At 52.8% G+C, this 14,644-nt stretch overlaps 6 protein-coding genes across 17 annotated transcripts; 2 read left to right on the top strand and 4 right to left on the bottom strand.

The window, feature by feature from the left end:
• The first annotated feature begins 1,353 nt into the window (after window positions 1-1,353).
• On the top strand, window positions 1,354-3,069 carry LOC9640449 (protein trichome birefringence-like 11). The gene is made up of 3 exons (XM_002971815.2): window positions 1,354-2,254; window positions 2,350-2,508; window positions 2,586-3,069. The coding sequence occupies exons 1-3, from the start codon at window positions 1,383-1,385 to the stop codon at window positions 2,902-2,904; spliced, it is 1,350 nt and encodes a 449-aa protein (XP_002971861.2). The 5' UTR covers window positions 1,354-1,382; the 3' UTR covers window positions 2,905-3,069.
• On the bottom strand, window positions 2,988-8,074 carry LOC9640450 (DNA ligase 6). 11 transcript variants are annotated; one of them, XM_024676867.1, is made up of 20 exons: window positions 6,002-8,074; window positions 5,822-5,939; window positions 5,683-5,764; window positions 5,502-5,604; window positions 5,349-5,445; window positions 5,198-5,300; window positions 5,041-5,142; window positions 4,946-4,993; window positions 4,801-4,898; window positions 4,680-4,745; window positions 4,463-4,625; window positions 4,299-4,409; window positions 4,199-4,248; window positions 4,043-4,139; window positions 3,849-3,992; window positions 3,710-3,798; window positions 3,588-3,659; window positions 3,426-3,543; window positions 3,098-3,366; window positions 2,988-3,039 (listed from the first exon to the last, which is right to left on the bottom strand). In XM_024676867.1, exons 1-18 carry the CDS (start codon window positions 8,055-8,057, stop codon window positions 3,540-3,542), a joined length of 3,603 nt encoding a protein of 1,200 aa, XP_024532635.1. In that variant the 5' UTR covers window positions 8,058-8,074; the 3' UTR covers window positions 2,988-3,039; window positions 3,098-3,366; window positions 3,426-3,539. The 11 variants fall into 11 exon arrangements, with proteins under 11 accessions (XP_024532635.1, XP_024532636.1, XP_024532633.1 ...); XM_024676868.1 differs by having other exon boundaries at window positions 4,217-4,248; window positions 5,041-5,148; XM_024676865.1 differs by having other exon boundaries at window positions 5,041-5,148.
• A 63-nt stretch (window positions 8,075-8,137) lies between these two features.
• On the bottom strand, window positions 8,138-10,353 carry LOC9640710. Its single transcript, XM_024676762.1, has 2 exons — window positions 10,266-10,353; window positions 8,138-10,209 (listed from the first exon to the last, which is right to left on the bottom strand). Exon 2 carries the CDS (start codon window positions 10,129-10,131, stop codon window positions 8,176-8,178), a length of 1,956 nt encoding a protein of 651 aa, XP_024532530.1. The 5' UTR covers window positions 10,132-10,209; window positions 10,266-10,353; the 3' UTR covers window positions 8,138-8,175.
• Window positions 10,354-10,914: 561 nt separating this feature from the next.
• LOC9640711 (N-terminal acetyltransferase A complex catalytic subunit NAA10) lies at window positions 10,915-11,726 on the top strand. The gene has a single exon (XM_002971816.2). The coding sequence runs from the start codon at window positions 10,968-10,970 to the stop codon at window positions 11,640-11,642; it is 675 nt and encodes a 224-aa protein (XP_002971862.2). The 5' UTR covers window positions 10,915-10,967; the 3' UTR covers window positions 11,643-11,726.
• LOC9640451 (protein EXORDIUM-like 3) lies at window positions 11,685-13,190 on the bottom strand. Its single transcript, XM_024676765.1, has one exon. It carries the CDS (start codon window positions 13,166-13,168, stop codon window positions 11,840-11,842), a length of 1,329 nt encoding a protein of 442 aa, XP_024532533.1. The 5' UTR covers window positions 13,169-13,190; the 3' UTR covers window positions 11,685-11,839.
• Window positions 13,143-14,633, bottom strand: LOC112346900 (E3 ubiquitin-protein ligase PRT1-like). 2 transcript variants are annotated; one of them, XM_024676764.1, is made up of 8 exons: window positions 14,528-14,633; window positions 14,442-14,470; window positions 14,209-14,388; window positions 13,976-14,136; window positions 13,690-13,914; window positions 13,565-13,635; window positions 13,334-13,509; window positions 13,143-13,257 (listed from the first exon to the last, which is right to left on the bottom strand). In XM_024676764.1, the coding sequence occupies exons 3-8, from the start codon at window positions 14,307-14,309 to the stop codon at window positions 13,236-13,238; spliced, it is 756 nt and encodes a 251-aa protein (XP_024532532.1). In that variant the 5' UTR covers window positions 14,310-14,388; window positions 14,442-14,470; window positions 14,528-14,633; the 3' UTR covers window positions 13,143-13,235. The 2 variants fall into 2 exon arrangements, with proteins under 2 accessions (XP_024532532.1, XP_024532531.1); XM_024676763.1 differs by having other exon boundaries at window positions 13,976-14,116; window positions 14,528-14,625.
• Between the last annotated feature and the right edge of the window lie 11 nt (window positions 14,634-14,644).

Consider the following 14,644-nt stretch of genomic DNA (forward strand, 5'->3'; position numbering starts at 1 on the left):
CGCATGGATCTTCCGGAAGCTGTCGAAAATTCCTGCGGCTCCATACATCTAGATCTCAGGTCTCGGATTTTCGTAAAGGGCATGTAGCCAATAATCCTGATTGTGTGTTCAAGCAAAAAAAGAGAGAGAAAGTTGCTGGAGTAGAATCGAATAGTAACTTGATTAATCGTTGTCTAATCACGGTGTTAGCTATGGTTAGCTCTTTTCTATTTCTGAAGCAATAGATTTTCTTTTTCCACTATAGGTACAAGAAATGTTCAAAATTCAGCATGAGACCTAAGGATTCAAGAAGCATGAGACCGAATGATCCCCACTACCATAAGTTCAGCCGATGTCTAGTTTGGTTTTATCTATGCATTACTTAAAAGTGGCTTTCTTTATAAATACCTGCATGATAGATAGAAGAGTGAGACGAACGATCTTAAATAACTAGACGTTTGCACTACTTTGTCTTCGTAATGTATTACCAAAAAAGTGACTTTCTCATAAAATTGTGGGCTTTTATATGTGAGTTTTGAGTAATAAGCCAAGCCTCAGAAAGAAGAATACAGTACTGACAGGTATATTCACTTTTCTATCGTAAATTGCACCGTGACAGATTGTTGGCTCCAAACATGTAGTTCCAAGCGAGAAATATGCTGCCAAGGATCACGCACAAGGTTCTTGGGCCAGGAAAGAGAAAGCTGCATATACATCAACTACATCACAACTTGGAGAAGCAGGCCAATATATCAAGAAAAAGCATTCTCGGAGCTGTATTACAGTGCATTGGTGCGCTCCAATTCGGATGTCACACCGGATAGTGAAGCGATTTCTTTCCAGCTCCAAAGGTGGAAGCTACGAAGAGAAAAAGACAGAGAATAACCGTAGCAGCTCAGTTCGCCCAAGATCCCTTGAGCTAGAGAAAATTTCCGTCTACTCTTTTGAATGACAAAAGTAAACAAAGGCACCTTTTCAGATTGTGCCAGTAACAAGTATCATTGGCCATGCCACACCTTAGAGATTCCGTGATCTAGCAAGGATCAAAAAGGCAAGCAGAGAAAAAGAAAGAAAAAAGAAAGGGAAGATCCTTGTGAAAGCAGCGAAAGTTTCTCGAGCTTACGTAAGGGACGAAAAAGGAAGAGAAAAGCGGCAAAAGTTTCTCGAGTCGGATCTAGGAGAAATTGAAAGTCACAAGAGAAATCACCTGGCAATAAACCCTAAATCCCGATTTGTAGCCCTAACTCCGTTTGGACGGGAATCGAACCGCCAACGTTTTCTTTCGCTAATTCAAGATAGACGCCTTTAGAGCCTTTAGAAGGCAGCGGTTTGTTATGTTTTCTTGCTTCTTGTTTGCGTTCTATAAGGAGGAGGAGCGGCGGCGCGATGAACCGGAGAGCTGGATGGCCGAGAAGATCCTCCACCACCACCACCACCACCACCGCGACCTCCATTCCCTCCTCACCACCTCCACCACCGCCGCATTCCTCACGCTCGTCTTCGTTACCGCCCTTCTACTCTGCGCTCTCTACTCGGATTCTCCCTCCACCCCGGCTTTCATCCTCCGGAGCCTCTCGGGCGCCGCCGCCGCCGTCTCCTCCACGCTCTCCGGCCAAAGCTCCCGCCTTTTGCCTCCGCTAGTCCAATCTCCATCGCCATCTCCGTCTCCATCTCCCTCGTCTCCCTGCGATCCAGAGAAAGCCCAGCGATTGCGCGGCGATCCAGAGAGGAGTAGTAGAGGGCGATGGATCTACGACGAATCCTATCCACTCTACGAATCCCGGTCGTGCCCATTCATCGACGATGGGTTCCGGTGCTCCGAGAATGGGCGCCCGGACCTCGGCTACCTCAAGTGGCGGTGGAGCAGCGCCGAGAACCTCCGCGCGCCGGATCCGCGCGCCATCCTCGACCGCCTCCGCGGCCAGCGCGTCGTCTTCGTCGGCGATTCCATCGGCCGCAACCAGTGGGAGTCGCTGCTGTGCATCCTCGCGCAGGGCGTGGCCAACAAGTCGCGGATCTTCGAGGAGAACGGCGAGGCCATCACCAAGCACACGGGATTCCTCTCGTTTCGGTTCCAGGACTACAACTGCACGCTCGAGTACTACCGATCGCCCTTCCTGGTGCCGCAGGGCCGGCCACCGCCGGGCAGCCCCGCCAAGGTCCGATCGGCGATCCATGTCGATGTCTTGGACTGGACGTCGTCCAGGTGGATTGGCGCGCGCATCCTCGTCTTCAATGCCGGGCACTGGTGGAATTACGAGAAGACGCTGCGCGGGTGAGCTGCCCAATCCATCCCATCGATCGTCAGTTACTCTTTTCGATCGGATTCTCCCCCTCTTCCTAACTGTTTCGCATGAACCCTAAAAACAGGGGATGCTACTTCGCCCAGCGCAACAGGGTGAACGTGACAATGCCCGTGGGCGACGCGTACGCGCGCGCGATCCACACATGGGGCGAGTGGGTGCGCCAGCGGATCGACACCAGCGCCACCGCCGTCTTCTTCCGATCCTACTCGTCGGTCCACTTCCGGTATCGCGAAATCCCCAAAACAGAGCACTCTGTTCTAAAGCTCCTCTCTCCTAATCTCTTTCTTTCTTTCTTGCCAGGAATGGGACATGGAGGAGTGGCGGGCACTGCGATCGCGAGACGATGCCCGGCCAGGCGAGCGATGGCGGGCAGCGGAGGGAGGAGGCGTGGACGACGCGCATCGCCCGCGACACGATTGCGAAGCTCCGCGGCGTGAGATTGCTCGATATCGGGGAGATGACCGATTTGCGGAGGGACGGCCACCCATCGCTGTGGTACCGGGGACCCAACGCTGGGCCGGCGGCGCGGAGCAAGCAGGACTGTAGCCACTGGTGCTTGCCGGGCGTCCCAGATACTTGGAACTTGCTGCTACTTCACCATCTCTGGCAAGATCTCTGACCATTCTTCCTTGTTTGCCTTTTCGATCGCCGCCACCACTGCCTCGATTCGCAAAGTGACCGAGCGGTTCCACGATTCTCCAGTGATCGAGCGAGTCTTTTTTTCGGACGACTGTATATGACAAGAGTTCTTTCTCTGCACAGCAATAAAGAAACCTTTAGCTTCCATGAGCGTTGACGACAAGCTTAGTTACCTCCTCGACGACAAGCTTACTTACCTCCTCGATCGTTGGAACTGCCTTTTCGGAGTCGTAGCGTACTTTAGAGCGCGCTGGCTTTTAAGTTGGAATGTCGACTTTGCGGGTCTGCGCGTTGAAGAGCTGTACGAGCTCGCTCGGCGACGTTGCGTCTTCCGGGGACTTGTCGGTCCTCTCGCCCACGAATCTGGGGAAGCGTAAGGAAATGCCTCGGTCTGGATGGACTAGGCCAGCGGCTGCCTGGTGAACCGGGGAGATTGTATAGTCTGCATTAAACAAAAGAAACGCAATCACAACTGATAGCTTTTGTGCTGATTATTCTCACCAGCGCCGCGAATCTCCCACACTTTAGCAGCTGCGAACCACACATCAGGCCGCTCCAAAGTTTGATAGTAGCTTGGTTTTTTGCTTAGAAGCTTGTCCTCCGAGTAAAACTCCTTCATCTGGAGAGCAATGAAACGCAGGACGGATCATACAGAGCATTTACCTGCTCGTAAAAGGCGTCGGTGAAGCCGGACATTGATCAGGATCGTAGCATGCAAGGAGAAACGGGCTATGCCTGCAGAGGACTTGATGAGCAAAGACTGGAAGCTATTTCTTTGTACGTACCATCCAGCTTTGCGTCCATTCCCATACCAAGCTCCAATAGGTACAAGGTCAAGACTATCGCTCAATCCCTCCACATAATCTCGCTTCAGCTGTTCACACATACTTCAAATGATTATCAGCACAAAATTCAAAGAATCACCTTGAGCCAAGATTCTGCTCTTTTTGCTGGAGCGTAAAACGAGCCTTCGTCCAGGGCCTTTACCATTAATCCTTCACATGAAGCAGCAATAGCTTGTCCCAAGAAGTCCTGGATATGCTCCGTGTTATGCTCCTCGGGTGTGAACTGCAAAAGCCTAGAGTCGGTTCTTACCTTTTAAACTTAGAACCACTTACAGTCTTCTCCGCCGCAAAATCGAGATAACCAGGCCTTACTTCTGGAAACAAGTCATGCATGCGTCGTCTCCTGAGCCTGAGAGGTGCTTTTACAAGCCTGCCAAAACTTACACGCTATGATCAGGCAAATTCCGACGGAACAAGGAAAAAACTCACGGTTCACCATCCACGTACATAACATCGAAGACGAAAACGCAAACGTTGACCTGCGAGAATCTTTTCACGGTATGCTAGCAAGAACATGGGCTGTACGCACCGTAATTTTGTCCAAATCCACACCCGTCCCTGTTCGTCCCCCTCTCTCACGAGTACTGAGTGACTGGAAGGCCATTAACTTATTGTTGTTTGCCCTGTCAACTGCGACCAGCTGACAATACAGTTTTAGAATAAGGCCATACCAGAATCAAGAAACGATCAGACCTCTGCGTCGATGATAAATGATCGGCTGTCTCTTTTGATCGTTGACGACTTAATAATTTCGACCACATCCGGGAAACGCGACGTTGAATTCTCGCAATTACGAGAAAAGATTCGAACGGATCCGTCGTCTAAAAGATGAATTTGTGCTCGAAAGCCATCATACCTGTCGAGAAAAAAAAAAACTGTTACTAAATTTACATCTCGCTCCTATACATACTTAAACTCCGACGTAAACGATTTTCCTTCAAAGATTTTCAACACGTCAGGGACCCCGTTTGCAATTCTGTAATTAAACGTTGTTATGGCCAAAGAAAAAAAGTTGAATGTGTGCAACATACTTTGCTAGCATGGGCTTTATGGGAATTCCAGGGGTTAAAACCATCCTCGTAGCTAGTGCTACCATGCCTTGTTCTAGTAGAAACGGAACTAGTATGTCCTGAGTCACAGGAATTGAGTGACATGTAAAACAATGTTACTACTTACAAAATTTGGAACAAGATTGAACGCCTCTACAATTAGCGCTGACACTTCCTGTGATCAACTCTTGACAAAGGAGCGTGTAAGATAAAAGAGCGTACCTGATGCTTCAAGGCCGCTACTGCAGAATTGTCCCGATGTAATACAACCGCTTCTGCCAGAGCTGGAAGAACCGTTCGTACCATAGCACCAATTCTCATGTTCTGTACCTGTTTGGATCATTACTAAAGAATAATTATTTGGTCGTCATTGTCCTACCAGAGTGCGTACAAGATATGTGACTTCCTTCTCACGGCATGATCGCAGGAGACCCACAACCATGTTTTTCTTGCGACTACTGCTTCCGATGCCGGTTTCTTTGCTGAAAAGGAGGCTCGGTGATCGGATTTAAGATGACCACCAATTTCACCTTATCTGCTTTAATGTGCTGAAAACGTGACGTATCAGTAATGGTTGCGGATTCCTCAGCATGGATTGTGTTTGCTTGCATGCTTGTGCAACGTCACCTGCAAAACAGAAACACATTCCTCAGTACTTTGCGTAGCTAAACAGAGTGACGCACCCAGATCGCCCATACGGTTGTACATCTCCTTAAGTTTGGACTTCGGTGTTCCTGTTGCTTCTTCAATAGCCATAACCACGGTAGCTGTTCCGATGCTCAGGTCCTAAGAACAAGTAGACTAGTCATAAACTGATGAAAACCATCCTTTGAGCACGCCGTATGAGACAGAAAGACAACTAACCACATTTTCATAATCGGGGGCGATACGATTTGTTGTCAAATACAGTGCAGCAAGAACATCTGCCGATGACAGCGCTAGCAAACTGCAGGACAAGTTTTGCAAATACTAGATAAACAAAGAGAAAAGAATGTCAGCGTACCTCCGGAACATGTTACACAGCATTTCTGTGGTCCGATTACGACCACTCTCTTTCTCAACGAGTTCAAACGTGCGTGCCAGATGCAAGTATGGTGCTAGTTCATCGGCTTTCCAGCAAGCTAACACGAAAAGAAAAAGGAGAGACAACTAAGCTTAGACATAAGATAATAGAAAACTATACCGTGGTGGACAGGATCATAGCTGTTGAGTGGTAATGCTACGTATGTTGCTCTAGAGCTTTCTTTGGGTTGTGATAATCGACCACTTGAAACGTTTCCATCCAGCCTGCCTTCGCTCATGTCATCTATTGTTTCCACCGCCACTGCTGTCGAAGGATCTTGCAAGTTCTCCTCGTTACAATCTTTCAATGTTATAGCTGGTACCTGTGAGATGTTGGCGGAATTGAAATGCAAGTCTAGTGCTGCCGCGATATCCCCGCCTCCCTTTTCTAGTAAAGCCAACGCTGAAGGTTCAGACACCTCTAACATGGTGACTAGCTGCTTCACCTTTTGATCAGTTGTCGTTCCAGAGCTCCTACTTTCTGTTGCTTCGGACGACGCGGATTCTTTCTTGAAGAACGAAAGAAGAGACCTTTGGCCGCTGATTAATGCGTTCTTCGTCTTACTTTTAGATCCTCTAGACTTGTTTATAGTTGGAACTTTCGTTGGTCTACCGGGAGGCGGTGTTGCTGGAGGATGCTTCGGCCCTTTAGCACTCTGAGAACTACAGGATCTCAGAGTGATCGTTGTGCCTGTGTCCTTCCGTTCTGGTGAAGCGTGCTGTTTGCAAAAAAGAGCCACCGCGGCATTAAGGTCTCCCGATGCTTCCAAGAGCAGCTTCTCAATCTGTGTATCCGAGACCGACTCAGGTAGGACGCTCTTTAGCTGCATTTTCGTCTCGATATTCTCGTTACTTATATCGTTGCTTCCATCGTTCTGCTCAAAATCTTCCCTGCTCCTCCTCCTGGCATTACGTCCAAAGGCAGTCAGATGCTCGCTGCAATCCTCGTTTTCTACCTCCGGTGTTTTATTCGTCGCTTTCCTGTTAAAGCCTTTAAGGAACTTCCTCTTGCTTCCAGTCTCGTCCACGAGATTACGAAAGTGTTTCTTCATAGCGTCCGCGGTCTTGCTGTCCATGCCTTTGTCATCAAGCCCGACCGTCGGAAAGACTTCTCTTGGCCTTACGAATCCCACGTACTCCCTCAGCTCTTCATAGTTAGAATGCTCGCTGCATGGCACCAGATGAATTTCCAGTGAGCCCCTTTTCCTCACTGGAAAAGTTGCCTCGTGCGTCCAGCCCGTTGGAACGAAACCAACCACACGATCAACCTTGTTTTCCAGGCACAACATCTCCATATTGCTGAAGTTGGGACGGAAGAACGGCCAAGTCTCCCCAAGAACATTCCAGCCTACAACATGCACGGAGCTCCGTGCTTGATCGGTCGTGAAGCAAAGGATTGCCTGCTCTCCCAAATCCAAGCACTTGAGCAACGCGAGCTTCTTCTCGTTCACGTAAATCATGCACTTGCACCTCTCAGCCACGGCCAACAAAATCTTCTCCTTCCCAATCACGTACGTGGATATCAGGAACAGCGTGCGCTGCTGGCTTCTCTCCTCTTCCAGCATCATCCTCTCGATGGTCTCTGCGATATAGCTGATTGACTCTTCCTGTGCTGGAAACACGAACTTTGGATTGCAGTACGTGGTGTCCAGGAACACGGCATCGGCTCCAACAAAGTTGCAAAGCGAGGCATCCTCCTTCATCACCGGCGTAAACCTCATATCCCCCGTATGAACAAACCGAGTTCCGTGCTCGGGGACCTCCACCAAGAACTGCACAGCCCCGGGGCAATGATTCGCATCAACCAGCGTCACTTGGCACTCGTCAATCCAGATCACAGAGTTCATCGCAAGCTCCACCACGAAATCCCGGCGAACACCCAGCGCCTCCACCACCAAGCGCCCGGTCACCTGCGAGCAGAAGATCATCCCCTTGTCCCACGACGGCGCCAGCCCGGCGTAGTGATCGCCGTGGAAGTGCGTGAGGAAATACGCCCTGGACCAGTCCCCAGCACACTGCGCCCCGAATCCATCCACCACGAATCGAGTACCTGGAATGCGCTTGTGGAAGGGAAAATCCGATGGAAATCTCGAATAGCTGTGGCCGCCGCCGCCGCTAGCGCCATCGCCGCTGGCGCTCGCGCGGCGCCAGAGATCGAGCGAGGAGAGCGCTACCATAGACGTTAGCTAGGGCAACTTCATAAACCCTAACTTTTGAAAGTTTTCCGCCATTAGGGTAACTCTATATAAGCCCTAAGTTTTGAAAGTTTCCCGCCAGTTTAGTGTTTGAAAAAGTCTACAATCGATTGCGAAGCTCGCGATGGTGCTTCACGAGATTGATCTTGCCATCCAGGAAAACGTCCCGCGAGATGGTGCCGGAGCTATGGTACCCACCCACACCGTCGAAGACGATGAGGTACCTCAGCGCAACACTCTTCTCGTGCTCCTTTGGGATGACATAGTAATGGCTGAGGCTCACCGGCGCGAACACCTCAATCACCCCCACGCACGACGTCCCAGTGCCAAATCTCCCATACCCAGCCCCACTCCCGCCGACGCTGCAGTAGCCCCGGGACATCGCGAGTGTAGTGGCTGCATAGATTCCCATCCCGGACGCCGCCCCGGTCGACATGTAGCGCGTGTTGCTCATGGATCGCACGCCGTTGCGGAGAATCGAGTACCAGTTATAAGTCGGGCTGCCGTGAAACGCAAAGAACGAGGCCGTGGAGGAGTCTAGAACCGCCTCCTGCTCGGGCGTGTCGTAGAGCACCACAAATTGGTCCGAGCACGCAATGGGCAGCCGCTCCTGTTCGCCCAGATGCCGCAAGCTCAGCCGGTCCGTGGCGAGGCAGAAGCGCAGGAGCTTGAGCGGGAGCCTCTCCGGTTTGCCAGCCGCCGCGCACCGCTGCCACTCCTCCTCCAGCAGCGCCACCACCTCCGCCTCGCTCGAGCACTGCGCCAGGCGCTCCACTGGCGGCACCGTCCCGAGCGCCTGGGACACCAGCCCGACCATCTTGTTGGCGAAGTTGGGGGACTTGTTCATGGATCCAAACCAGCCGTTGCTCTCCCGTAGCTCCCTCTCCTTGAGCATGAAGCTCGGGAATGGCTCCAGCACGTCCCGGGTCGTGGACAGCGCCGCGAACTTCATGAACGCCACCTCCAGCTCCACCACCGCCGGGCTCGCGCGCACGGCTTCCAGGACGTTGGATCCCAGCCCGGTCTCCTGGCACGTAAACTGGCACAGATCGTTGCTGCACGGCTGGACCTTGAACGTCGAGGCCGGGAGGAGCCTGTAGCAGAACGGGCAGCTCTCCCACAGCATATCCAGCTGCAGCGCCATGAAGGAGACGAGGCCGAGCACCGGGTTCTCGCGCGCCGCCGCCTCCTGGAGCTGGCAGCTCATGATATAGTTGCTCCACTCGCCTCGGCTGCCCAGGCAGTAGAAGTCACAGAACACTCTCACCAGGTCGGGGAGCATCGTCGACAGCGCGTACGAGGCCTTCTCCGCCTTGGGCTCGCCGCCCTGCGTCACCTCTACGCTCCGGGGGTAGAAGCTCTTCTTGAGAGCCAGCCGCGCGTTACCCCACACCGACTCAAACTTGAGGAGGATCTCCAGCGGCTTCTCCGTGACGAGGCCGTAGGCGTGGGCGATCCTGGCGTTGAGAAGACCGATCCGGAGCGCCACCTTGACGCCAATCTCCACCGCCACCCTGCAGTGCTTGAGCGCCGGGTCCGCCTCGCAGGCGCTCGCCGCTGCCACCGCCAGGCCGTATAGAGAGCTCGGGGACCGGGAGAAGAACTCCGAGTTCTCGTCCACGAAGTCCTCGTCCTCGAAGATCCCAACCCTGTCCTCGTCGTCCTCGTCGTCCTCGTCGCCGCCACCATCGTCGTCCGCCACCTTTTGCCTCTTCCTCCTCGCGTCCAAACCCATGATCGTGGCCAGCAGCATGTCTAGAACCGTGTGGAGCTTGGCCGGTGCCAAATCCTGGAGCTTCGAGTTGAGATCTCCCAAGAGGTCCTCGAGCTCGTCGGCCACCTCCACCCCGATCACCAGCGCCGCCGGCATCATCACCACCATTTGCATACTCCCAATCTCCACGGCCACCGAGTACTCGCTGCCATGGTTCTCGGCTATTCTTACGTTGCAGTGGATCGCGTCCAGCTCCTGCTGGTTCCGTGACGTCCAATCGCTCAGCCACTCTTGAGCCATCCAAAAACCTTTAAACCCTAGAAGTTCAGCAAATTTGACCATTATTCTCGTCAGCGCACACTGGATCTCATGCTAAAGTCGATGGTGTTGAAGCAAAATGGATGCCCGATCACTGCGTTCCTGCGCACGATCTCTTCGTGTTGAAGAGAAAAAGCAAAGCAAAGACGCAAGCTTACTGGCGAGGGCCGTAGATTTTGATCTGCCGGATGTGAGTGTCTCTTCCGTTTTGATGATTCGAGAGCACGGCCAATTGGACTAGAAAAGCTCTCAGGTATTCCCTGAAGAACACAGAATCTCAAATCTAGAAGGAAAAGAATGGCGGAGAGAAAGATTTCTTACTTGGAGTCTGTGGGACACAACGAGACTTTCACCCATCCAACTGGCTCCGCGAGCTCCACCATTTTGATCTCCTTGGAAGAGGAAGAGAAAAGAGAGATTTTGTTGACACAGTCGAGACGAAGAACGAAAAGTAAACATACCCTCAAGTCATAGAAAGAATTTCCAGTGCGCACCGAGATCTTGTTGGGCGTGTAGCTCTCATCCAGCTTGAAATCCACGTAAATCGCCAGCAGCTGCAAGCGCACCTTCTTCTGGAACTGGATGTTCACCAAATGCGGCTGCGCGCCATCGGATCTAAGAACCCCAGCGATCAGAGACGGGGAAAATGCGCAAGAACACAATACCCCTACTGCCAGTAGGTCTCCAGGCTCGCATCGCGCAGCAGATCGACACCATTCCCGGGCTTGGCGGAGCTCACGCTCCACACAGCCAGCTTCCCGATCTCCCGCCGCTCGCCTTCGTCCTCGTCCTGCTGCATTAAGCGCCGGATCTTTTTAGGGTTCTTGCGGATCTTTAGGGTTCTTGGAGGAGGAGCAGCGATGGTGTGCATCCGGCAGGCGACAGTGGACGATCTCCTGGCGATGCAGAGCTGCAATCTCATGTGCCTGCCGGAGAATTACCAGATGAAGTACTACTTCTACCACATTCTCTCGTGGCCGCAGCTCCTCTACGTGGCCGAGGACAACAAGAAGATCGTCGGGTACGTCCTGGCCAAGATGGAGGAGGAGAGCTCCGAGTGCCACGGCCACATCACGTCGCTGGCGGTGCTGCGCACGCACCGCAAGCTAGGGCTGGCCACCAAGCTCATGAGCGCCGCGCAGCGCGCGATGCAGGAGGTTTTCGGGGCCGACTACGTCTCGCTCCACGTCCGGAAGAGCAACCGCGCGGCATTCCACCTCTACACCGAGACGCTGGGCTACAAGATCAACGACATCGAGGCCAAGTACTACGCGGATAGCGAGGACGCATACGACATGCGCAACATGTTCCACAAGCCCGGCAAGAGCAAGGCCGCGGCGCTCAAGGACAAGGACTCCGGCGGGAAGAAGCCATCGCCCACTTCGATCGAGAAGGAGAAGGAGAAGGAGAAGGAGAAGGCGTCCAAAGCGCCCTTGGAGAGGAAGCCACACTCCAAGGACAAAGACAAGGATCCGGAAGGAGGAGGAGCGTCGACCAACACGAATTCGCGAAGAGGTCTCAAGGCTGTAGATTGATAAACGAGGAGCTCGAGAGCTCAGTGAGCTTGGAGCTCGGAGTACAAGGTATTGCCATTTTTTTTATTTGATCTCTTATTCTCACAGCCGAGCTCGCGCAAAACACAGACAACACTCCAGAAACTTACTTCTATTCGTCACGCTCCATCGCTGGCCGGGGCTTATTCATCCTCCATCCATCCTCCATCCACCACCTTCTATGCCTGGGAGTCACACCTCCTGGTCGCAGGATTATACATCTTTGGCACCAGGAACTGCCGCTTGCGATAGCCGAAGACGTTGAAGCTGGCTCCGGTGGTCTTGTTCCGCAGCAAGTCGTCCGGGAGAGCCTTCCTGTCCTTGCAGAAGCCCACGGCCTCGCTCATCACATTCTTCCCCTGGAGCGAGTAGTATCCGTTCAGGAACGGATTCGTGGCCACCGACGACAGCATCTCGGCAATGTTGACGATCATGCCATCGATCCCGACGTCCCCGTTTGGCGGAACGAGCCCCTTGACTTGCTGCTGCGGCGGCGGTGGCGGCTTCTTTCCTTCTTTCTTTGGCGGCGGCAAGGGCTTCGGCTTGGAGCTCCCGAAAGGCCAGCTACAAGTTGCTGGGCATCGCTTCTCGGTGTTGGCGATCCAAGCGTAAGCAAGGCCTTTCCGGTCGGTGGCGGACTGGGGAACCACGAACGAGTGCTGTCCGCAAAACTGCTTGCACAGGCCTTTCACTTTGACGTCGTCCGCGAGGAGCAGCAGATAGATTCCCTGGGGATCGGTCGGGAAGTGGCCCAGCAAGCGCAGGATCATCGTCTCAATCTGCGTCAAGTTGAGCTCCTTTCCCATGGAGTAGGACTTGTCTCGGACCTCCCGTCCCCGCCTGACGAGTCGTCCCACGGTAGCGCCCTTCCGGTTGACGTAGCTTTTGGTTATCTCCCACCATCGCGCGACCGTCGGAGCCGCTGGAGGCCTCTCGGACTTGAATGCTGGCTGATGCTCCGATAACGGCGATGGCCTTGGTGGCTTCGGTGGAGACTTCTTCGGTGGCAGTGGCAGCGGTAGTGATGGAGGTGGCGGAGAAGGCGGAGGTGGAGATGGCGGTGGTGGAGGTGGAGGTGGAGGTGGAGAGGGAGGTGGTGGAGAAGGTGGCGGCGGCGGCGGTGGTGGCGATTTATTCGACTTTGGAGGATTCTTTAGTGACGGAGGCGGTGGTGGAGGTGGAGAAGGAGGTGGCGGTGATGGCGGTGGCGATTTGAGTGGCTTTGGCAGCGGCGGCGATAGCTTCTTCTCTTGCGACTGGAAGGACCTGAGGAAGGACCTGATAGTTCTTCTCTGCACCTTTGTGAAGTTGCCGTAGAACGTCACGTAAATGGAGATGGTGTTGTTCTGGCCGACCAGGATGGATCCATCGTGAAATAAGAGGCCGCTGGGGCCTTTCACTCGGCCAATCGGCTGAGCCTTGAGCTTGCTGCTATCCCATGGCGAGGCGGCCGCTATCTGGACGACAGCCGGGAGTACGCATGCCAGATACAAGAGCAGCCTCGTCATCCTTTTGCTGGCATGAGAGCATCCCTCCTTTCTAGTAGTCCACTTAGCATCCTTGTCAGCTTGCCGTTCACAAGCTCGTTGCGGAGTAACTGTCAAACGGTAGTTACGGCTAGCGGGACCAAGGAAAAAACAGAAAAAAAATTGCAAGCAGCTATAAAAACTCACATTTCAGATGTTGTGAAACAATCTCGGACTTCTTCCATCCGATGCTCTGCAGTGTGGCGCTGATTGAATCGTCCAACCGGAGCAGCTGAGGTGGGATAACAGTCTCCACACAAATCGTAGCCAACTTTCTCTGGACAGTCTATACATTTGTATCTTGAACCGATAATTGGCAAGACCTGCGAGCGACTGTCAGTCCATGCCAACTTCCGATGTAAAATCTAAGAAGCTTACCCCACAGCCATCACAACCTGCACCCCGGTGGACATGGCAAGCTTGTTTGTTGCTACCATCCTTTGATGATGCTGCGGCAATGTCAATGTTAGCGATAGCGGCATATCAACGAAAAAGAAACGAACATGAGCGTGAGCATGTTGAGCTCGAAGCGCGGGTCGAGGCTTCCGTCGTCTCAACTTCCTTAAGCTTGTCTTCTCTTTGTTTATACTCCGCGGGAAACGTCTTCTGTATGTACTCGTTTAGCTCCAGGCAAACTTGCACTGGAAAAATCCTTTGTGGCATACCGCAAGACGGGCACTTGGGACTTTCACCTTCGACTGGGGCCCTCAGACAGCTTTGACAAAACGCTGTGCCGAGAAAACGAACAAGTTAGAAGCAAAAATAAACAATGACAAGGATTGATCTCACCGTGTCCGCAATTTAAGACGACTGGACGGTATATCAGCTCCTTGCAGAGCTCGCAAGGCAGGTCGGATGCCTCTATAGCTCCATCAATGCTTTTTTCCATCACTTCTTCAGGAGAAAAGTATTCCATCTCGCTCTCCATCTCTTCAAGAACAAAAAAAGAGCTTCAAATGAGAGCATTGATAAGAGAAATAAAAGAAAGCGAAAGCGTAAAGCTAGAATGGATTGCCACTCACCTAGTATCTCTTTCCTTCGCTCCTCGTATGCCTCGCGAAATGCAGCTCCCAGCAAGCGATGGAGGAGCCCGCAAATCCTCGGGAACTGCGTGTACTCGCATCTACACATCGGGCAGCGCGAAGGGCCGGATCCATTCATCGCGTAGTCGACGCACCAGAAGCAAAAGAAATGGCCGCACGCTGCAATGGCAACAAGAGATCACAAAGAGAATCCATGGAGAGAACAAACCGACCTTGGACGATAGGTTTGAAACAAAGCTCCCTGCAAGAAAGAAAGCATGAGAAGAAATCCCCCACCGCGCAATCGAATCGATCTTACAAGCACATCGCGCACTGGAAATGCGGCCAATCCTCCAGCGCCTTGGGATCGAGTGCCGCGTAAGCGTCCATCTCCATTCACAACCCTGCCCTAGTTTTTTGAGGTTGAGGACACGAC

This window comes from Selaginella moellendorffii, unplaced genomic scaffold (genome assembly GCF_000143415.4).
Source record: "Selaginella moellendorffii unplaced genomic scaffold, v1.0 SELMOscaffold_18, whole genome shotgun sequence".
NCBI lineage: Eukaryota > Viridiplantae > Streptophyta > Lycopodiopsida > Selaginellales > Selaginellaceae > Selaginella > Selaginella moellendorffii.

Coding starts and splice junctions, on each gene's coding strand:
- LOC9640710 (XM_024676762.1), bottom strand. CDS start 10,131: ATGGTCAAATTTGCTGAACTTCTAGGGTTTAAAGGTTTTTGGATGGCT.
- LOC9640449 (XM_002971815.2), top strand. CDS start 1,383: ATGGCCGAGAAGATCCTCCACCACCACCACCACCACCACCGCGACCTC. Junction 2,255..2,349: donor TACGAGAAGACGCTGCGCGG/GTGAGCTGCCCA, acceptor CCCTAAAAACAG/GGGATGCTACTTCGCCCAGC. Junction 2,509..2,585: donor TACTCGTCGGTCCACTTCCG/GTATCGCGAAAT, acceptor CTTTCTTGCCAG/GAATGGGACATGGAGGAGTG.
- LOC9640711 (XM_002971816.2), top strand. CDS start 10,968: ATGGTGTGCATCCGGCAGGCGACAGTGGACGATCTCCTGGCGATGCAG.
- LOC112346900 (XM_024676763.1), bottom strand. CDS start 14,604: ATGGAGATGGACGCTTACGCGGCACTCGATCCCAAGGCGCTGGAGGAT. Junction 14,471..14,527: donor TTCCAGTGCGCGATGTGCTT/GTAAGATCGATT, acceptor TCTTTCTTGCAG/GGAGCTTTGTTTCAAACCTA. Junction 14,389..14,441: donor TTTCAAACCTATCGTCCAAG/GTCGGTTTGTTC, acceptor TTGCCATTGCAG/CGTGCGGCCATTTCTTTTGC.
- LOC9640450 (XM_024676865.1), bottom strand. CDS start 8,057: ATGGTAGCGCTCTCCTCGCTCGATCTCTGGCGCCGCGCGAGCGCCAGC. Junction 5,765..5,821: donor CTGTGTAACATGTTCCGGAG/GTACGCTGACAT, acceptor CTTGTCCTGCAG/TTTGCTAGCGCTGTCATCGG. Junction 4,626..4,679: donor TCGTTTACGTCGGAGTTTAA/GTATGTATAGGA, acceptor TTTTCTCGACAG/GTATGATGGCTTTCGAGCAC.
- LOC9640451 (XM_024676765.1), bottom strand. CDS start 13,168: ATGACGAGGCTGCTCTTGTATCTGGCATGCGTACTCCCGGCTGTCGTC.